At 40.9% G+C, this 21,487-nt stretch overlaps 3 protein-coding genes across 8 annotated transcripts; 2 read left to right on the forward strand and 1 right to left on the reverse strand.

The window, feature by feature from the left end:
* The first annotated feature begins 562 nt into the window (after nt 1-562).
* LOC144016755 (uncharacterized) lies at nt 563-4,443 on the forward strand. Of its 2 annotated transcripts, XM_077518078.1 has the most exons (5): nt 563-1,086; nt 1,158-1,242; nt 2,444-2,572; nt 3,301-3,402; nt 3,879-4,443. In XM_077518078.1, the coding sequence occupies exons 3-5, from the start codon at nt 2,487-2,489 to the stop codon at nt 4,228-4,230; spliced, it is 540 nt and encodes a 179-aa protein (XP_077374204.1). In that variant the 5' UTR covers nt 563-1,086; nt 1,158-1,242; nt 2,444-2,486; the 3' UTR covers nt 4,231-4,443. The 2 variants fall into 2 exon arrangements, with proteins under 2 accessions (XP_077374204.1, XP_077374203.1); XM_077518077.1 differs by having other exon boundaries at nt 563-1,242.
* A 1,393-nt stretch (nt 4,444-5,836) lies between these two features.
* Nucleotides 5,837-15,787, forward strand: ampd3b (adenosine monophosphate deaminase 3b). 3 transcript variants are annotated; one of them, XM_077517164.1, is made up of 16 exons: nt 5,837-5,882; nt 6,806-6,869; nt 9,451-9,673; nt 9,760-9,934; nt 10,057-10,222; nt 10,313-10,532; nt 10,736-10,865; nt 10,968-11,162; nt 11,229-11,360; nt 11,656-11,819; nt 11,888-12,014; nt 12,102-12,265; nt 12,544-12,664; nt 13,115-13,288; nt 13,361-13,471; nt 13,862-15,787. In XM_077517164.1, the coding sequence occupies exons 2-16, from the start codon at nt 6,812-6,814 to the stop codon at nt 14,036-14,038; spliced, it is 2,337 nt and encodes a 778-aa protein (XP_077373290.1). In that variant the 5' UTR covers nt 5,837-5,882; nt 6,806-6,811; the 3' UTR covers nt 14,039-15,787. The 3 variants fall into 3 exon arrangements, with proteins under 3 accessions (XP_077373290.1, XP_077373291.1, XP_077373292.1); XM_077517165.1 differs by having other exon boundaries at nt 5,850-5,886; XM_077517166.1 differs by lacking the exons at nt 5,837-5,882; nt 6,806-6,869 and adding an exon at nt 7,562-7,903.
* rnf141 (ring finger protein 141) lies at nt 14,564-20,457 on the reverse strand. 3 transcript variants are annotated; one of them, XM_077517169.1, is made up of 7 exons: nt 20,336-20,457; nt 19,732-19,915; nt 19,196-19,304; nt 18,791-18,987; nt 17,862-17,969; nt 17,635-17,784; nt 14,564-14,651 (listed from the first exon to the last, which is right to left on the reverse strand). In XM_077517169.1, the coding sequence occupies exons 2-6, from the start codon at nt 19,860-19,862 to the stop codon at nt 17,643-17,645; spliced, it is 687 nt and encodes a 228-aa protein (XP_077373295.1). In that variant the 5' UTR covers nt 19,863-19,915; nt 20,336-20,457; the 3' UTR covers nt 14,564-14,651; nt 17,635-17,642. The 3 variants fall into 3 exon arrangements, with proteins under 3 accessions (XP_077373295.1, XP_077373294.1, XP_077373293.1); XM_077517168.1 differs by having other exon boundaries at nt 14,564-17,557; XM_077517167.1 differs by having other exon boundaries at nt 14,564-17,784.
* Between the last annotated feature and the right edge of the window lie 1,030 nt (nt 20,458-21,487).

Raw genomic sequence — 21,487 nt, forward strand, 5'->3', positions numbered from 1 at the left:
ATGCGTGCGCGATAGTACGCGTTCGTAAAAACACGATTCAACATGAAATCCCCTACATAGATTATTGATGCATTTTAAAGTATATATGTAATTTTTAATCCTACATGATGTACATTTTAATTTTGACCTCATTCAATTATAGTGAGTCTGCATTGTTGTACTTGACAGTAAGTCAGCGGTATGTCTTTTAATTTACCATGAGCTTCATTTAATCTTGGGGGCACATGCGCCACTATGCGGTCAAACTCACAAATCACATGAAGAGAAGCGACAACAAAAATACACTGTAATATGGCTTGAGACACAGCATGTGTCAAAATCTACCTTTCGTACAAACATTGGGTACAAAATTTTATTTAAATTTTAAATAAAAAAAAAACAAACGTGCAAATGTTCTGTATCTTTCGCAATGTCTGTTTTACTTTGCGTGTGTGAACGAGTTTGGACCTCTGTAGGTGCTGTAGTTGGCGATCCAAGATGGCCGATCTGCGCGTGCGCGTCACAGATCGTGCAAGGGGTCACCGATAGCGTCTTGACAGGCCTTTGAAGTCAGGATGGTTACTCAGGGGACTGAAAGGAAAACAGTTAGGGTCTGGAACTGATTATTAGAGGTCACATCAATCCTGAATTAGGGTTTCAAAGTAGGGTTTTAGCATCGGTTAGTTTTTTAAACTCGGGTTGGGATTTCAAACCAGGGTTCGAGTTTCAGATTAGGGTCAATTGTTATCATTCCTAATTAGGATTCCAAGATAGGGTTAAATTATGAGGGTTCCCTACCAGGATTAAGGTTTCAATTTAGAGTATCAATCTTGGTTTAGAGTTTCAAATTAGGCTTTCATATTAGTGTTTCAAGCATGGTTAGGGTTCCAAACCAGAGAAAGTAACGACAATATAAATGGAACCGAAGCACTCCTTGAGGCCAAATGAGGCAAATGGTGCTGAAAGTGAGAATGTCAGCTAACCGGTGCTTGTTGTGCCCTGTAACCGTTGACGCTTGTGTTTCCGGATGCTTCTGCTCTCCGTGTGGGGTTGATGGTTTGACATAAAGTGTCCCGCAGTCCCTCCCACTCCCACTCTGGCATTCAGGTACCCCCCTAACTCCGTCCCCCGCCATCATCCCCTCCTTGCTGCCTCTATAAAAACTCGCATGTCCTCAGTGTAAACGTCAGACCTCCACGCATAGTAAAGACGACAACACCAACATCTGTTCATCACCAACATCTGTTCATTTGCAAGTTTCAGGTAAGAGATTTCAACATTTTACATTCTTATTTGCTGTCACGCGCAAACTCATCTTTTCACTTGCCACGGTAAAAATAAATACAGGAAAGAAGAAATGTTGATTTTTATATTACAGACATTTGTGGTTGAAATATTTGGAGTGCTTTATTTATTTTTTTATATCACTGAATTTTGAGTGGATTTTAGAATTTACATTTGCCGCCTATGGCCCACAGGCCACAGCATGACCACCTGTGTCAGGATAAATTAACTGACCTTACTTTTTAGGTAAGGGCACGACTGAAACAACACATTTGCTCATATTAATATTAATAATTAATCTGTTCGAATAAACCCCATAAAAAGTAACCTTCTAAAAAAAAAAAAAAAAAAAAAAAAAGTGATGTCAGTGTCCCAAAAATAATTTCAAATAAATTATTATGTCGTATCAGTTTATAAAAGTGCATACCTATACGGAGAGAGGCAAGTAAATTAGAATTTCATTTATAGAACAAACAATCAAGGAGAAAAATTATGGTGGAAACAAATTACAAATAAAAGAAGCATCAATTAAAGTAAATACAACTCAAAAAAAAAAATAGTCCTCTGATAGGAATGTACATATCAAGATATTAATATGACATTGCTGCATTAATAAAGTATTTTTTTTTAAACAAAACATGTATATTATTACTGTAATAAAGTCCTATTTTTCCAACAAAAAGGTTATATATTTGTATATTTTTGAGAATAAAGGTATCTAAAAAGCATACTATTACAAGAATAAAGTTCAAATTCACTTTGGCTTTCACTTACTCTCACCATTTAATTTCCTTCGCAGGGTAGATAAAGTAGTGAATCTAAAATAAATTTATCTCGGAAAATACAATTTAATTCTTAAAGGATTCAACATTTTTATCATTTAACATAGCCTACATGTTTGCCTTATAAACGTAACTTTTTCATCTTTTTATTTTTATTCTCAACTTTTTTTTTTCTTCTAAAATTGTGACTTTTTTTTAATTGAAAATAAATAAAAAAAATCTAAAAAATGGGCACATTCTCAATTGTTATGGCAATTACAGATACACACAGTTGTTGCTTAATTAAACCCCTGATGGGACAAGCCGAACGTCAGAACAATGACAACATTATGACAAGAAAAGTTTCAGACCCGAGATGAATTGTGCTCCTCTTCCTTGTGCACCTTCATCCCTGGCAGCTTTTTTGTCCTCCTCCCTCCCTTCTTCCACCCGACGGCCAATATGAGGCTCGCCATGCGCACGCTCATCTGCTGCTGCGTGTTGACGGCGGTGATGCCGCTGGTGAGGAGCGCCGCGGTCAAGAAAAGGTGAGCGGTCACTTTTTTTTTTTTTTTGAAAGCTCACAATCAACGTCACAATCACATCTTGTGTCTCGAAATCGAGCCGAGTATTAAGAGTTTTGTGTTTGATGCCAAGTCGTCAGAATTGGTCACCAAATTCAAATCACCCACTTTTAGGCTTCAAATTTGGGAGCAGTTGGACAAAATGTCAAAGGGCCCTGGGAATCGTCAAAATGTCTGCTTCTAACCCACCAAATTGGACATGGGTTCTTAGACTTTTTTTTGTGGGTATACTCAGGTTCAAGATTTGCTAAGTGAAAATAGCTTTGGCGGCTTCATTTTCCCACATTGACACTGCGGAACCAACAGTGACTCATCACATTTTAGCGCTGTGCTCTATCGAAATGCGAAAACGGGAATGCTTCGAAATTGAGTGTCTTCTAATCAGTCTGAAATCTCAATTCTAAAATCTCAAACACCAATTTTGTTGCTTTTAAAAGACACTGCCTTCATATTTATGAAGAAAATACGTCATCCATCCATCATGCACCACAACTTAGACCTGGTTTTCGCTAATCTAAGGTCTAGTTAACTTTCTGTTACCAAACTGTCAGGTTCGTTTAATTCAAAACAGAAAACACCCTCGGCACTGCAGCAAATTCCCAAACATGCTAAACTAGACTTGGCCCGGAACAAAAACGAAAACGCTAGTTTTTACACAGAGCGCCCGTCATGTTACTTCCTGTGTGTGTCAGGTTCAAAGGGCGTCTGCAGATGAAGAGAGACACGGCCGGAGAAGTACAAATGGAGGCGCCACAACAGGCCGGGGATGCAAATACTGAATCGCCAGCCTCCAGGTACATAAACAGAGAGATTCAAGATGAGCATCTGCACATTCCAAATCATCTTGAATGTTTTTCATGTAAAACTGGAGCTTAATTCGAAAAATCAAGAACATTCAAAAATTACAAGAATTGAGGGAAACAATTACCTCCGTTTTTGTTTTGGTTGAGCTGAAGGAAATTTTGGTTCATCCAGTTGTTAATTTGCTTTAGACAGTAACACAACATGTTAATTGAACTGCAATCATAACCATGATAGCCAACATTGTAATTCCGAATCAACTAATCCAAGGGTAACCTGAACAAAAAGGGTCTGAAGATTGATCCTTGAGGGATCCCACATTTGATCGGATTCCAAACTTCAAATGGTCACAAAATCACTCCTTTCCTCCATTTAATCCCATTCAAGTTTCAAATGATAAATGTGAAGGCACATTTTTTTGCCTTGTCAAGTCACCAAGAACTCTTAAGACTTCTTCTTCTTCTTGCAGCTTGTTGTTAACCATCAGAAGGCGACGCTCGCCATCCAAAACCTCCGGCTGCTTCTTGTTCTCGTGCTCCTACAACGACCTCATCCACCGCCTCAGCCAGATGCACGACAACGACAAAAAGGTGGCCACCGCCCCAAAAGACAAAATGAACGCCATCGGCCGCCGCCGTCGTCGGAGCACCGACGCCGACCTGACGGACGCACCCACGCCTCAGACCAGACTGGCACAGATCCCTTGTTGGGTGTGCGTGCTCACCACAGACAAAGACCAAGACAAGTCGTCTGTTGGCGAGTCGTTAGGACGGTCGCAGAGCGAAGAGGGCCGGCCACGCCCGACGCAACAAGCGCCGTAGACGGCGAGGTGAGGGCCAGTGGAACTGAGGAAGATGGGATTTGCTCGAGAAGATGACATCATCGGAAGCATCCAAGAGGAAATGAACTGGAATCTATTAACTGTGGAATAAGCCCAGTCATAGTTAAGAAAGTATTTTTAATTGTTTGTTGATCTGCAAGTGCATCTCTATAAATTTGATTGTGGTGGGATTTTTTTTTTTCCAGTAGTTTGATTCAGAAAGGGAATTTAGAGATCACAGTAATCCACTATTTGAGTCAATCAGGATTTACAGACAAGTGAAATATTACATAAAAATAATCTAAATATTTATCCACTGAAATAAATATTTTTTTCACTATGTTCTTCATCATGTATTGAAATGCACTTGTGTATGTTTTTAAGTTGCTTTTTTCTCTTTTCTTTCTTTTTTTTTTTTTTTTTTGCTTGTAACTTCAGTGAAGTATTTGATCTTTATAAAGTCTTCCTTTTTGACACAGCTGTTGTACTGGATAGCTGTACCTAATGAAGTGTCCGATGATTGTATCTAGCAAGGCGGCCAAGCAGCCCCTCTGAGGGGAGGAGCGGTGTGCTGCCATCTAGCGTTCAAATAGCAGGCGTGCGGTTTGCATGTTTTCAAACTTGTTTTTTTTTCTCTCTCTCTCTCTCGCTCTCGTTATTTAAACGTAATGTCAAGCTCCAATCTTGCTCATGTACCAGCAGTAAAAGCTATAGTGGTGTCCGGTTGTACTGCCAGTTTCTCGGAAATAAACACAATGCAACAACAACAACAACAACAACAACCACAAACATGTCTTTACTATAGAAAAGCAAAAGTGGTGGATTCACTTGTTTGGTCGAGTCGACGTGACCGCCAGGAGGGTCGTTGTGACCCGGGGAGGATGTAGACGTGTCACACGGGCCTCAAACGTCTATCTTTTTAAAATGGATCTTCCGACACACTATTGTGATTAGTTGGGGGTGGAACAGACAGTACCATTTTTTCATAGCATACTTGAGCATAGTCCGAAGGGATTAGTAGGCTAAAAACTAAACTAATGCCAAAACTAACCGATTTCACCAGGGCTGTAAAATGTGACGTTTGACTTCCGCATTGTGAAGCAATTCCTTCCTCTGCTTCAGTTCATTTCTTTTAAATCTTAAATGACTTGGTTTTGTTTTTTTGTTTTTTTACAGTATTATAGATCAGTACGATCTGCACATATGTATACAAGATTTATGTGATATGACACATTCATGTCAGAGGTTTTAATTGTAGGGAATATTGTTTTATTAGCGTTCCCCCCCCCCCAATAATAGTACATAATTTACTGCAAATTATTTTGTGGATGCCCAAGCTACCACTAACCCAAGAGGCCCCAGGACCTCACTTGGAGACTGCACTGCTACAAGTCACAATATGTTGTTATAATAAAGACAAACAATCTGACTAACCTGAGTTGTTAATGTTTTCCAAGAAAATAAAATATTCTGATATATGTAGGTTACATAAATTTGACAAAACTCATGATATGCCCCCCCCCATCTTAAACAAACGAAGGGGGCGTGGCCTTGTTAGCCTTCATCTAATGATGCGTTTACAAACTTCCTGCTCAGCTTCCTCTATTCGGACTTGAAGCTCACTGAGGCTCTCTGCAGGTTTACACGCATCAAGTAAGTAAGAATTTTAATGTCAATTTTAAAATGTAAAATGTCTGACTAAATTCGGGCCTTTTAATGTATTTAAATATGCAGAGCTAGAAAACAAAATATGAGATGCAAAATGAGTTTCTCTGATGTTATTGGCATAACTATGTTTGAGTAAAATGAACATATTTGTTTTAGTCTATAAACTACAAAATACATAACTTTCAAATTGTAAACACAGATATTGGTGTTTAGCACATTTAGAGTTTATTTACAAAAGTTCGTCAAAAATACTCCAAAAGGTCCACTGTTGTATCGTGTAGCCTGGTAATTAATACTATATACTTTGTAGTAAATTTTTGTGAATAATTTGAATCTTAGAATCTCATAAAATGAATGAATTTGTACTGATGTTTTTAAATTGATGAATGTGACAAATCAGGAGGGCCTCGACTGTTGCTGGTGCAATTCCAATTTTTCCTTGCAGTCCAATGAATCTATGATCATTTTGTTGAGTGTGTGGCTCATGTTGTGCCCGCGAGTCATCCAGGAAGTCAACATGGTCGTGATGCTCCATGGCAAATTGCCAGCCAAGGGCATCAAAGTTTACATTCCACTATCATGGGAAGAGCAGTTCCACAGCAGGCATTTCCTCAAGGACGCCAGTTAGTCAAGACTTGCCTTTTAAAGGAAAGTGGTCGGAAAGTTCTATAGATAGCCACTCGTTAACGTGACTGAGCATATTCACTGCAAAGACTTTGTATGTTTTTTGCTTTTGACAAACTCCAAGATGGAGTCTGTACACACTTTTGTTAAAATACCATTGGAAAAAAAAAATAATGCAGTATTCTGGTATGCCAAGTCTGCTTTAAGTCACCACGACGAGATTAGCGTGACACTCCCAACGTCCAGTGGGAACCTGTTAACAGCCTCATGTGAAATCTTCACAGGTCACAATGAGGAGAAGGGAAGCAGCACTTTACAAGCAGCAGTCCACACCTTGCCTTGGGAGAGGTCAGTGACTATTACACATTTTAGTGCCTGGAAAGTTTCAATTGTTTTTTTGATATTTTGATGTCATGGAATCCAAAAATGCCATTTGGCTCTTGTTAAATAGATATTCTATATTTTTATTTCTGAAAAACGCTAAAAATATTTTGACATTGGTATTCACTTCATGCTACAACTTTAATGAGGCTGTTTTTTCAAGCATTATTTCATATCTGATGCAATATTGTGACAGCAATAATACGCAAATCATGTTACGAGGCATAAATTAAAGAAATGCTTACAGTATCGATCAAAGCAAATTTCATAAACTATTAAAGCACATTAATTATTAATTGTCATTTGTCAAAAACATTGATACCTCAAAAAGTAGAGCGAGATATAATTTTCGGAATCAGCCCCCCAAAATGACCTCAAACCATTAAAACACCTTTGGCACGCTACATTTTTTGTGTCGCGAAACAGCCAATGGAAGCTGTTTATTATCACGCCCAATTGAAGTGGTGCAGCAGCACATGTAGACAGGCAATTTAACTATAATCACTGACATACTTATGCTCAGCAAAAAATAAACATTAACTAATGGTCTTCGTGTCTCAATGTCAAATCTACATGTTGTGCACGTATCTGCGTATTATACTGCCTCCTGGTGGTCCAAAAACAAACATCAGAGAAAGGAGCGCGATTCGGATTTTCTCATGGTCTCGTTGCTACCCAAGTGACTTTTGCGGCCCCACCCCGAGTTGTGACATCACCACCTGATTTAGCCGGCCCCTGTTGCCATGACGCTCCCATTGGCCTAAAATAGAGACGCGAGGATGGACACTCCAGACGACTGCTGCATTACTGCCGCCACCTGAACGCGTAAACAGACTGGCCTCAAAGCCCTGTGAGGGGAAAGATACCAGTCGGTCGAGAAGGTGTCAGCTCCAGAAAGCGAGCTAGACATTTCCAGAAGAGGCCAGAGCCAAATATATGAGTGTCCAGCAAGAAGAGTGAACGAGTCGACGCAGGCAGCATGGCCCAAACCACCACAGAAGGTAGGAAAGAGGAAAATGTCGGGACAGAAAAGTTACAGGATTTTTTTTTTTTTTTAATTGAACTAGTATATAAAAAATCGAATTGCTTTAAAACCAGCATTTAAACTTGAATTGAAGTTATCAGTTAATATAACGCAGGTTATCAGTTAATAGAACACATCAGCTGCATGTTAGCAGGTCAGGTTTCCGCCATTTCCTTGGATGTAGGTCAAGGTCGAGCGATGAATTGCTCAGCTGTCGTGTTGATGGCAGGCACACGCGTGTCGCCTATGGAGGCAGGAAAGCCGTGACGGACAGCGTGCCAGGGTGGCGGCACGTGTAGAGCGATAACGTTACATGTTAGCGCTTCAACAAACTGCAGTCTCGGTTCCTCAACAAGTTGAGCTAACTCAAGAAAACATCTGTCGTCCCTCGTGTCGTCATTAAGTTCAGTTTAAAAGCAGAACTGGAGAGAAGTCAATCCAAAAGTTCTTGAGAAAACCAGATGCAAATGAAATACTACCAAGGAAAAAACTTTCACAAAACGTACAGCTAACATCTTACTCAAGAAACAGTAGTAACAGATGAGAGGAAATTGCACTATCCCACCAAAAGACTAAAACAGGAAGTATTCTAGTTTGTTAGTTCTGTGTTTGTTAGCGAGCTGTGTGGTCTCGGGGAGAATTCACTGGGTCTGTTTTTGTTTACCACGTGCGGGACGTGTGGAACACAAAAGCCAACGACACCCAAGTCTGGACAGGACATGTTTACTGGTGTAGGGTTTCAAAACATGCCGGGTCCTCAAGTAGGTGAGCCCTTCCACTGGTAGCTCGACTTCCCATGACTGGCATTGCAAGCATTGATCTCATTTCTACACTGGTGGCCACCATATTTCAAGAAGTACTACATCTTAGCAAGTTGCTAAGTTGATGGTAAGTAAAACAGTCACCGTACAAGGACGTACAAAACACTCGGCAGTGACCACAGTGAGTCTACAAGAGGGGTGGGAAAACTCGGTCCTCGAGGGCTGGATGTTTCCCTTCTTCAACACAGCTGATAAATGATCATCTCATCAGCAAGCTCTGCATAAACCTGATAACGATCCTGTTGATTGGAATCAGCTTATCTTGGAAGAGGGTAACCTCCAAAACCTGCAGGACTCTGGCCCCCGCGGACCAAGTCTGCCCACCTTTGGTCTAAAAGAAAGGAAAGACATGATCTACCCATATAACGTAAGATTGTCTTGAACATGCGTTGAGACCACAGGTGGGCGCGTCAAATGAATTTTGAGCGTCCGTCATCCGGCAATCGTCAACAATCGGGACACCCTTCCGTTATCGTCAACCCGTCAATATTTCAAGCCGAAACATCAATCCGTCATGCGTCGATTGCTCAACAAATATGAGCATCCGTCAATGTTTCCGTCTTTCAACGTTGACATCCGTCGATCGTCGACAAAATGGTTGAGACGCCACGCTTTACTCCAGCTGAGGAACTGTATTCGTTAGCCACTACTTCCATGGTGCATTTTAAAAGTAAAGCAAAGTACTGCATACGCTTTTCCGCAGAGATGCCGCGGCTCTTCCCAAAAATGTCCATGAGTGAGGTGGATGAGAAGGTGCGCCTGCTGGCCGAAAAGGTCTACGCCTCGGCCTTGAAGGAGAAGGACACCAAGGACGCCATGGCCCTGTTCACCGTGCCCGAGGACTGTCCCATCGGTCTACGGGAGGACCGGGAACGCACCCTTCAGAAAGAACTGGCCGAGCAGCAGTCCAAGGAGACGGTCAAGAAGTATATGAGATGACTCACGAGGCACTGGAAGCCAGTTTGGTGGGTTCTCTCTTGACTGATAGCATTTTTCTCCTGTGTCTCACTAGGAAGAAGAACTTCATGATGAAACGTTCCCAGTCCCTGTCCCTGCAGATTCCCACCGGAGACTGGAGCCTGTTAGCGCATTCGCCCGTGCTCTCCCCAACCACACCCGAGCCGGTTTTCTCAGAGAGCTTCCCCGACTTCCAAAGAGTGACAATCAGTGGAGACTACTGTGCTGGGGTAAGCAACGACCTTCATGTTGATGCCCTTCTGCAGCTGGTATTGGTTGGCAAAGGCCAAAGCCAAGTGAGAGTTTTATTTAGGTTCCCCGATGTGATGCGGAATTCATGCGCTGATTCCAGATCACCGTCGAAGATTATGAGCAGGCGGCCAAGAGTCTCCTGAGAGCTCTGTTCATCAGGGAAAAGTACTCGAGGCTGGCTTACCACCGCTTTCCCAGGACCATAGCCCGGTTCCTCCGAAACACAGAGGGAGAGAAGTGGAGAGAGGAGGATGAGGTCTTGCCAGGTGGGAAAACGTTTTTTTTCTTACTTTTCTCTTGGGGTTAAGTAAAATTATCTCCTAGTTTTTTTTAAACATTCCTTCATTGGACTTCAGATATCTGGCCATTCCCCCGTGAAGACGAGGACCCGTACTCCATGGAGGGCATTCCTGAGAACTTGGACTATGAGCTGCAGATGAAGGACGGTATCGTTCACATTTACAACAATGCAGAAGCCCTGAAACAGCAGCAGCCTCGGACACTCCCTTACCCGGACCTGGAGACTTTTGCCATCGATCTGAGTCACGTTCTCGCCATGATTGCTGATGGCCCCACGTAAGAACTAGCCATACTTTATGGTTGACAATGTTGGTAGCTACCAACATCATGGTGGTAGCTACCAGCATTGTCTCTTAGGACAAAATTTGGGTGTGATACAAGGCACAAGCCTACTTTAATGTGTTCTCTTAGGATCTCAATATCCATTTCCACAGTCCAAAAAGTTTGTTGGAGATCCTCAACTTTCCAATGTCTTGCAGGAAGACGTACTGCCACAGACGATTGAACTTTTTGTCCTCCAAATTTTACCTTCATGAAATGCTGAATGAAATGGCCGAGCTAAAGGAGCTGAAGCGTGTTCCACACAGAGACTTTTACAACGTCAGAAAGGTTGGTTGGTATTTCACTGACTAACCTTGACCTAAGATACTAAATCATTGCTACATTCAATCCCTTGGCATATTAAAACCAGTCCGTTTAACCAAACAAAAGGTGGACACGCACATACATGCAGCTGCCTGCATGAACCAAAAGCACCTGCTGAAGTTCATCAAGACCACGTACCAGACTGAGAAAGACCGTGTGGTACTGGAGAAGGGCGGCCAGAGGTATACGCTTGAGCAGGTCTTTAAAAGCCTCCACATGGACCCCTACGACCTCACCGTGGATTCGCTGGACGTGCATGCTGTAAGGACAAAAACATCGAAATGGTCGACGCTCGAGTTGCAAATAGTACATCTTTGATCCTTGCAGGGGAGACAAACATTCCATCGCTTTGACAAATTCAACTCCAAGTACAACCCAGTGGGAGCCAGCGAACTGCGAGAGATCTACCTCAAGTCCGACAACTATATCAAGGGAGAGTACTTTGCCCGTCTCATCAAGGTGTGTTCAATTTAAACAGAACTAGTTTGGACCTTCGGTTTCCAATGGAGTTTCGTTTCTACGGTAGCGAGTCTAGCGACGTAACCCAGATTTATACGCAAACCATCAAGTCTAATCACTAACATTAACATAGTAGTAAAATCATAATTCCAGATAGATATGAAAATCCCTTTTTGGCCAATAGATAGAAATCAACCATCATACTGTAAAACGAAGACCACCTGTACTATGAAAGCTATGTACAAAGTCATTCAACATAAGAAATTTATCATGAACTTACCGGCATCTGTTTCAGGAAGTGGCAAAGGAGCTTGAGGAGAGCAAGTACCAACACGCCGAGCCTCGTCTGTCAATTTACGGACGATCCGCCAGCGAATGGGAGGGCCTCGCCACCTGGTTTATTCAGCACAAAGTCCATTCGCCCAACCTGAGATGGATGATCCAGATCCCTCGGATCTAGTGAGTGCTCTTGGATGGTCCAAAAGGCATTTCTGGATGAACATCATTGACGTTTCTCTGTCTTACAGTGACATTTTCAGGTCAAAGAAGCTGGTACCAAATTTCGCAAAGATGCTGCAGAACATCTTCATCCCAATCTTTGAGGCCACAGTCAACCCGCAAAAACACCCAGCACTTCACGTTTTTCTAAAATACGTAAATTCCTTACAAGCGTCAGTCAAACAAATGTTTAATTCTTTGGTAACTTTGCTCTTCATCGCTGACCTTCATCTCATTCTGCAGGTGACAGGATTTGACAGCGTGGACGACGAGTCCAAACACAGCGACCACTTGTTCTCCTACAAAAGTCCAAAGCCTGAATCGTGGACCGCAGACGACAACCCACCGTACACGTATTACCTGTTCTACATGTACGCCAACATCATGGTGCTCAACAACCTGCGCAAGTGAGTCCTTTCGTCGGGCACAATACAGTCGTGCCTTCACAACGGCCTGGTGGTTGTGGTGGTGGACCTTGTCTCCATTTTGTTTTTCACTTCACTCAGTGACCTTCAGTCCTGTTGCGAACTACATTTTTGCTTTGCAACACTAAGCAAACAACAACAAAAATCAACCAAGTGATGGCTCCCAATTTGAAAGCATCATAAGTTGGGACACTCATCAGTCAAGGTACCACTTAATTTACTCACACATTTTTCACTGTTTTTTTGTTGTCCCTCCGAAGGGAACGTGGATTGAACACCTTCCAGTTCCGTCCCCATTGTGGTGAGGCCGGCTCCATCACTCATCTCGTGTCCGCCTTCCTGACGGCGGACAACATCTCCCACGGCCTCAACCTGAAGAAGGTGATGCCGATTTGTCCTCGCAGATACTAAACTTCAGATTCACAAGACATAAAGTTAAGTGTTTAATTTTGTGAGAACTAGGACAAAATACAGTCATTGGCTTCATCACATTTCAAAAGATTGTTCCCTGGTCCCTACGGGGTTAAGTGCAGATCCAAGGGAACCTTAGTGGTCTTTCCAGCAACCAGCCCTTAAGCCAACCATAGTACTTAATGTTCCACTGTTTTTCCATTACGTTCCATTCTCACCAACCCAGACCTGAATTTGGAGACTGCACCTGACACCGACTAGAACTCATAACAAAGGACTCTCATCCATACGATATAAGTGCTACTCTCACCAACCCCAAACTCAAGAAATCAACCCAGATCTGAATTGAAAAGTCAATAAGACTCCATCTATGCAATCTAATCCTTAAATCCTGTTGTTTGTACATCTCCTGTCCACCAGAGTCCAGTGTTGCAGTACCTCTACTACCTGGCCCAGGTCCCCATCGCCATGTCACCGCTGAGCAACAACAGCCTGTTCTTGCAGTACTCCAAGAACCCGCTGCGGGAGTTTCTCCAGAAGGGCCTGTGCGTGTCGCTGTCCACCGACGACCCCATGCAGTTCCACTACACAAAGGTTAGAAGAACCACTGTCGGATTCAATACCATCTTGCAGACATAATTGAACTGGAACTTGAAATATACACAGGAAGCGTTGATGGAGGAGTACGCCATCGCGGCTCAGCTTTGGAAACTCAGCACGTGTGACTTGTGCGAGATTGCCAGAAATAGTGTCCTGCAAAGCGGCCTGTCACACCAGGTAAGCATAAAACAATGTCTAGGAGGAGTAAGCAGAAAAACAAAAAGTTTCAAGACCTATGACCCAAAAGACACAATCTGCCATTTTAGTTTACGGCAGCCATTTTAGGATCAAATCTGTAGTCTTTAAAAGATGAAGCCTTCCCCGAGATATTGTCCAATTTCTACCTAATTGAATTATCCTACACTAAAACGATTGCATGCTGTCCTCAATCCGGAACACCTCCCAACTTCTGTGCTGGAGTTCAGTCACCAAAACCTTGTTAGCAAGTTAGCAACCGCTTATGTAAAAAAAAGTAGTTTCTTTCACAGAACAAAAAAACAAATGTCATCAAATTGCATGCTGGAAACCCCCCTCAAAAAAACCTGCATTTTCTTGTCTTGCCTGCAGGAGAAGAAACACTTCCTGGGCTCCAACTACCTGCAGGACGGCCCTGAGGGCAACGACATTGGTCGCACAAATGTGGCGCAAATCCGCATGGCGTACCGCCACGAGACACTGTGCAACGAACTCAGCTTTTTAGTGGACGCCGTCAAAGCGGATGCCACGATTCCAGTGGTAGAGTGACATGAGTTTGTAAATGTTTGATGTGGGTTGTATTTGAGTTTTTAATGTGTTTTTTTTACTTGTGCACATTTTGCATGTTAACAAGAATATGAGGTATCCAAAGACTTGTGGTTTCACACAGAGTTAACAAATAGTGTGATTATTTTTTTTTTCCACAGCTTAATATGAGAAATGTTTGTTATTTTTCTAAAATGTATACATGTCAATAATGATAGTAGAAAATGACTTCTTATTGGGGCACCAAATGGCAAGGGGAAGAACAGTAAAATGTTACCAAAAGGTGAAAACTCACGAGGTAGCAACCATACAAATAACTTTTTTTTTTTTTTTACGTTTTACCAGGTCCCACACCAGCTTTAAATACATTTAATTTGCACAGTAGTCCACATAAGAGCGGAAACATGCAAGCTTCAAGATGTTTGTCAATACCAAGTGAAGTCTACTGTTAACATAATGAATAAATTGTATATTTTAAACACAATGCAGTATAGCTTGACTTCAATTCAGAAATATATCAGTCACAAATTAGTGCAAAAAGTGTCTTTATTAAAGATAATGAATGTAGTGTATCATCACACCTCAATCCAGCCATATTAAAGCAGGTTCGGGGAACCTAAGAAAAGCCCAACACATCATAATCATAATATTTAATAACACACATTTGTTGCATTTATAACCTTTTCAGAAATGACTTGCAAACTGAAAAGTGGTGGTCGATCGTTTTACACCAACAGGGTAAAAAGATACAAATTTGTAACACAGGGGGAAAATACTCCCATCAATCAATGTGATTACGTTAATACTTGTGTTTAGGAAAATGTACTTTTAAAGCTCCCCCGTCCCTTCTTCAGTGTTAAGATGCCACCTGATGGCCAATCAATGCATTACAATTTATAGAATTACAGCAAATGTTATTGTAGGATTATTGTAAAATAACTGCAAATAACCATTGTGAAGTAAATACCCATTAGATATAATTTGTTGTAGTGCAAATGTTAAGTACAGCAAAGTCAGCATGAAATTGGGTAGAATTAAACAATACACTTTTTTTTTTTTGCATTATATTTATATCTAATCAATCAATAAATTCACACAAAATAGATTTAATAAATGGACTCTGGATAGTTGCAGCAATAAAAGCCGCTAAATGTATGTAATATATAGCTATTGACCGTTTGCACACAATCTTTTCAGATAAATGACTGAACCAGAAATGTATCAGTTGATAAAAGCTCAGCAAAGTCTGGAATAAAATACAGTACTTCATGTGCAGATTAATTGTGAACATTTGACAATACAACAAGTGAAAAGAAGCCGCCGTGTTTCACGACCCTTCAAACTAAAAGACATAAATTATTCAAAAGCTCCTGACGTAGCAACATGCTGGGTTACAACAACTGGAAGGGAAACATGGTTATGAATAAAATGCATTTCCTTCATGTGAACTTCCTGTTTCCCGTGGTGCCGGATACGGTGAAATCTAGATGGCAGCATAAAATTGACAACTAGATTGCAAGCCACCCGGCCAAGAGTGGTACCTCAACTTAAGAGTTAAATTCATTCCATGAGCAAGTTTGGAACTCTTGGAAACCCTCACCCACCCAAAAATATTTTTTGTTGCATTTTAAATGTAAAAAAACAAACAAAAAAAACAAACTGCATTGCATAAAAACATAGAAGAGAATATAACAGAAGCGAATGTACAGAAATAAAGTATACAGTAATTGTGTTATTGTTGTCGCGTGTCGGATGCGTGTCTTTAAGTTGAGTTGAGTATGCGTGTGAAAACCTCGGCGTGAGCTGTGGCCCACAGCAGCTCCTTGCAAGACTTCTCATTTTATATTTCAACGTTTCAATGTTCGTCCCGTACAATAAACGGCTAAAAGTGACTGCGGCTCGCCTTGCCCACATGTAAGGGCATTGCAAAAGCTTGACTGGTCCGTTTTTTGTTTCCACTTCACTTGAGCCGGCGTCGATAATAAGGTCAAGCTGAAAAGACTGCCTTAAACGTGATAATGTTGTCATGACATAATAATGTTGCGTTTTCACTTGGTAAACACAGAGGAACCAACAAAGTGGAACATGGGCCGATTTGTACAAAATTTGAAAGTCAAGAAAAAACAAAAAACAAAAACAACAACAACAACAACAACAGGTAATTAAAGCAAGGGTGGCGACATCCGCACCACTAAGACATTTACATTGTCCAGAGTCCTGTGATATTTGTGTTCATTTGTTAAAATGTATTTTTTTTTTCCATTTAGCTCATTAATTCATTGGCTAAGTGATTTGTTGTAAATTAAAAATAAATAGTAAACTAAAACAGACTAATATTAATATGTATGTACATTTAAACACATTTTTACTTAATTAAATAATTAGTTCATTACAATTAAATGAATTACAACTAATGCAGTTATTTACACTAACAAGTGTCAGTTGACATTTGTTGCATTGATTTATTTACCATAGCTAATTTGCCTTGAGAATCGGTCTCATGAAACAATTGATTGTAAATGAAATATTGTAATTTCATTAAATGAATTGGTTAAACGGATACTTGACTCATTGAGCCATTTTCAGCCGTAAAAAGTTAACATTTTGTCTATAATTAATGTGGTAACTTCATTATTTTTCATATACAATTAATACCTTTTAAAAGTCATTTTTCTACTTGCAGTCGACTGATGATGACATCACGACCAATCATGGCTCAGTTTACTGACCAAACCCAGAAAACAGGTGAGCCATGATTGGCCATTACCTACTTCCTCAACACAGGTGATGTCATCATCAGTCGACAGCAAGTCAAAAAATTACTTTTTAAAGGTATTGTATTGATATAATCAAATTCATTCTGGACAAAATATTTACTTTTGACTGCTAAAAATTGTTCAATGAGTCAAATATCCCTTTAATTATAATGAAATCAACATCATAAAAAAGTGAATGACCTATTATATTACCAATCAAATCAACTATTTGACTTCCACATTTGAATGATTGGGCAGCACAGCGCCCTAGTGTTTGGCTCATCGCCTCACAGTCGAGATCTAGTTTCGAATCTGGATTTTCTCTGGGGACCCCTGAAACTCAGAACGATGAGGCAGATGTACGAACCATTACCCAACGTGGCTGCCCATGAGCAATACAAGTCGGTCAACGTCAGTTGCAACGAACAAATTTAATTTAGCATGCAGATGCTAACACAAGTGCGAACTCATTCGAGAACCAGACATCACCAGAAACTAAGCAGTTTTTTTTGTTTTTTTTTCTTATAGCGTTAACCGTGTTTTATACTTGCATAACAGGAGTAAGTCATAAGAGGTTTTATGATGGCCACATTTTGACCCAGGAACGTTTCGATTATTTTCTATAACTCAGTGAGAGTTGAGAGATGGATTCTAAGTATAAAAATGTACACTTGGAGTACAAGTAGGGAAGAATGTTAAAATGTGTCTGTCGAGTTTATCACAGAATGGATTGTGTTCCACTTTGGCGGTTGTGGTGTCACATGACCTGCACAAAATGCACCACATCAACTTGCAGAGAATGTCCAGTGAAGGTGAGCGACCGTGTGTTTGTGTTTTGTTTACTTGTTGCGTCACGGCCGATGCGGGTGTCCCGCCTCGTCGGCAAGGTTGAGGATGTATCCCGCCATGTCGTTCTCCGTGGGGAAGTCGGACATCACCCACGACTCGTTTGCAGCCGTCACCTGCAGGCGGCACATGGGGCAGTTGCGGCTCCTGCGGGAACATGTTGAGCGCACGCCACCTGTTGGCATTTTTTGTTGCGGTGTCGTCGCCGGTGTGAGTTAGGTTACCATTTGTCGATGCACTTCTGGCAGAAGCTGTGAGTGCACGGCAGGATGAGGTCGGCCTTCCCGTCCATGCAGATGCAGCACTCCTCGTCGTCAGTCAACTCCTTCACTCTGCAGGGAGTGGCAGTCATATGGAATTTTGAAAAATTTTTAAATAGTGGAGGGATGGTTCACAAAAAAAGCGAAATATTTTGTGCAAATTAAAAATTAAATACTTTTTTTTTCTAAATTATGAAACTGATAAATGATAAAAATAAAATAGAATTTTGAAAATAAAACAAAAATATGTTATATATTTTATTTAATATTTCAAAAATGTTTCTAAAAAAATATAATGTAAACTATAAAATGAATAAAATTAAACATTTTTAAAGTAAATATTTAACACAAAATTTCAAATGGGAATTCATGTCAACATTTTATTTTATTTTTTTATTTTTTATTTTTTTTACAATAATATATTCTATGTACCCTAACTAGTCATCTAAAAATGCCATTCTAATTAATATTGCATTTCTGGAATATGAAATAAGCAGAAAAATCCACATGATTTTATAAATCTCAGGGGGCAGCCGTATCTTGCCAATGTCACATGACCCAACACAGTAAACAGGCGAGCCGTGATTGGTTGCTACCTGAATTCACTGTGATGTCATTTTTCAGTCAACATCGTGTGGCAAAATGACCGACACTTAAGATGGATAGATACGGGTGGATTTTGCTGCTTAATTCATATTCTACAAAAAAAAAAAAAAATGCCAATAAAAAAAAAATCATTAGAAACATCAATTTGAAATTGTTTTGAAATTTCTTGTAGCCAACAGCATCCTAGCTTTTGGTACCGATACATTTGACATACCAGTCACTATTCAGCTAGCCTCGATTTTTTTTTTTTTTAAATACAATAGATTCTTGTTCCTTTTCATACCAACCTGCCCATCCACATGCTAGCCTGACAGGCGTCGGGGGCGAGAGGCGGCGCGTAAGAGGCCTCAGTGGTGCCAGTGGCGGCTTCGCCCTCTGCGGCCAGCACGCCGGCAGCCTGGCTGGTCATGTCGCGGTACAGCTGGATGAACTGATACAGGTTCATGATGCGCGATGCCTCCACCATGCCATTGTCCTTGTTGATCTGGCGGGAAACGGAGGATAGTCACATGACGACTTGACAGTCGACCATTGATAACCAAAGAAGAGCAAAAAGTGCGGTTAATAAAAGATTTTATGATGGCCACAATTTGACTGGAGCAGATTATTATTATCTACCTTTATTTCCTATGGGTAAACACTGTGTCCGTAATTGCCGGAGGGAATGAAAAGTACTCCTTTCCTGGACTCACCTTAGTACAAACGATCCTGACAGCCACCTTCCACAAGGCACTGGCATCAGATCCCGGTTGGACCTCAAACAGCAGGTGCTTGTGCTGCCCTGCGGCTAGTTTAGCAGTCCTGCACAGTGCAAAAAATTTAAGTCATATAATAATCCTGCAATATTGTTATGTAATCTGACCAACAATCAAGCATGAAATTATACGAACTAAGTACAGTAAATCTTAAGTTATTCTAATTATCTGATACTGCAGGGGGGAAAAAAAACAGACAAAATATGTCTCCTTTAGGCAGCATGGTGGTCGAGTGGTTTGCACGTCCATTCAAGGTTCGGGGTTCGAATTTCATTTCAAGCCTCTCCTGTGAAGGGTTTGCATGTCCTCCCTGTGCACCCCATTCAAAAACTTGCATGTCAGCCCCCATGTAAGACCCCTGAGATGGGTTGCAGACTATTCCAGTGTGAATCTTGCCTCTCTGGCTCAAAACTTCTAAAACGGATGAATAGATTTTGCATACAGAAGTATGCATGTGTGTAATGTGTGCTCACAAGTCATTGAGCTCAGCCACCCTGGCCAAAAACTCTTCGTAGGTGAGGTAACCGCTGTCACGCACCAGACCGACGTGTTTAAACAACTTCTCAGGGAGACGGGCCGCCTGACCTGAGATCTGCTGGCCCATCCCAGACGCAGCAGCAGGTGACGCTAACAAAACAGCACCACGGGCATTCAATTCTGCAGAGAATGGAAGAAATTGCTCATGCTGTTGATGTAGCTAGTGCAAAAAATGGGTCAATTATGAAGTACTGGAGCATAGTATAATAGTACGGGTATAAAGTACAAGTTTATTATGTGTAACTGTTATTGTAGTGAGTTAAATGTCAAACATTGAACACGACGACATCACGTGTCAACATGTAATATGTCATTACATTGTCGCAACAACTATACTCGCAGAAATAACGCTCGGGTAGCATCTGCAAGTTGTTAGCATTTAAAAAAAACACGTCATTTTTGGTGAGGCGTCGACTCAACACGGCTCAAAACATAAAACGAAAGCGTCCCGTACATTGCCACGCAAGTAAGATGGTCTTCAGCAAACCAAAAACAAATTGCGCACTAATGATACGATTGAGAAAATTAAGAGTAGCTTACCTAAATATCAAGCACTCCAGCGACTATTAACCAAAGTTCGCCACAGCAAGCTTCTCCTGTTTTGTTTGTTGATACGAATCTGTCGCACTGTGGTGACGTCAAAACGAGAGCAATGGTTTTTGCGTGCTACCTGATTGGCCCTTTCCTCCGCCGCTCTAGGTCTCATCCAATCAGACTAAAGTCAAGGTGAGCGCATGCATTTGTCTTAATTTACATATCTGATGGGAAAAGCGTGAACGAAACAATTTTTTTGAAAACATCTTTTTTTCAAACAATTTGAAACCTCAAAATATACAGTGTGTAATAATTATGACGTTGCCTCGCCATTTAGACACTGGCAAGCTCATAAAAAGGATATGACTACGCTTTTGTGTAAAATGGACCACTAGCATCATTAGCCTGTGTCCTCATTAGATAAATAAATCAAAATTAAAAAGTGCCACTATGAATACGTAAACCAGCTCCTTTCACAACATTTTGAAGCTAAAGACGAGCGCTGTAATGACTTGCGATGGTCACTAGGTTGTAGCAAAGTAAACAAAACACAGCCCACCTGCCACTTGAATGATAAAAAGGATAGGACTCAATAAAGCTGTTTAGACATTATTAGTATTATTCCCCAGTTTCTCCCCGTTGAGACGTGTACGCACTAAGTTGCTGTGTCTTGTTCTAAAAATACCGAATTAACATTCACTATATACATATTTCTTTCATATAAGTGATTTAAAAATATGGCACAGTGTGGGGAAAAAGAATGATCAAAGCCTGGTACACACGCGCACACACACATTTTTGATGTTGAGATGGATGTCTGGAGTGAATAGAAAAGACAGAATAAGAAATGAATACATCAGGAGGTCGGGGAAGGTTAATAACCTAAATTTCAAAGAAAGCACAAGAAGCAAAACCGTGACAGGATGTTGGATGAAAAGCGACGCAGATGTTAATAAAGGGGTCTCAAAAACAAAAGTGACCAAGAACCAAATAGAATGACAGTATTCAATCAGATCCCAAAGAGAGAGAAGTGGAAGAAAAGGATGCCACTAATAGGAACATTTTGAGCAGGCTCATACAAAAACTCCAAACAGGGTAAGGGAGAAGCTCAGGAGTCGAAGAATACAAATCTCAATTTTTAACAGTTAGTGTCCCCCC

This window comes from Festucalex cinctus, chromosome 3, assembly GCF_051991245.1.
Source record: "Festucalex cinctus isolate MCC-2025b chromosome 3, RoL_Fcin_1.0, whole genome shotgun sequence".
Taxonomy (NCBI): Eukaryota; Metazoa; Chordata; class Actinopteri; order Syngnathiformes; family Syngnathidae; genus Festucalex; species Festucalex cinctus.

Bases quoted from the DNA above. Each gene is read 5' to 3' on its own strand.
- LOC144016755 (XM_077518077.1), top strand. From the start codon at position 2,487: ATGAGGCTCGCCATGCGCACGCTCATCTGCTGCTGCGTGTTGACGGCG. The intron at 2,573-3,300 runs GTGAGCGGTCAC...TGTGTGTGTCAG, and splicing joins AGCGCCGCGGTCAAGAAAAG to GTTCAAAGGGCGTCTGCAGA. The intron at 3,403-3,878 runs GTACATAAACAG...TTCTTCTTGCAG, and splicing joins ACTGAATCGCCAGCCTCCAG to CTTGTTGTTAACCATCAGAA.
- ampd3b (XM_077517164.1), top strand. From the start codon at position 6,812: ATGAGGAGAAGGGAAGCAGCACTTTACAAGCAGCAGTCCACACCTTGC. The intron at 10,533-10,735 runs GTAAGAACTAGC...AATGTCTTGCAG, and splicing joins ATGATTGCTGATGGCCCCAC to GAAGACGTACTGCCACAGAC. The intron at 12,665-13,114 runs GTGATGCCGATT...CCTGTCCACCAG, and splicing joins ACGGCCTCAACCTGAAGAAG to AGTCCAGTGTTGCAGTACCT.
- rnf141 (XM_077517169.1), bottom strand. From the start codon at position 19,862: ATGGGCCAGCAGATCTCAGGTCAGGCGGCCCGTCTCCCTGAGAAGTTG. The intron at 18,988-19,195 runs GTGAGTCCAGGA...GTTTCCCGCCAG, and splicing joins TCAGGATCGTTTGTACTAAG to ATCAACAAGGACAATGGCAT. The intron at 17,970-18,790 runs GTTGGTATGAAA...CACTCCCTGCAG, and splicing joins GCTAGCATGTGGATGGGCAG to AGTGAAGGAGTTGACTGACG.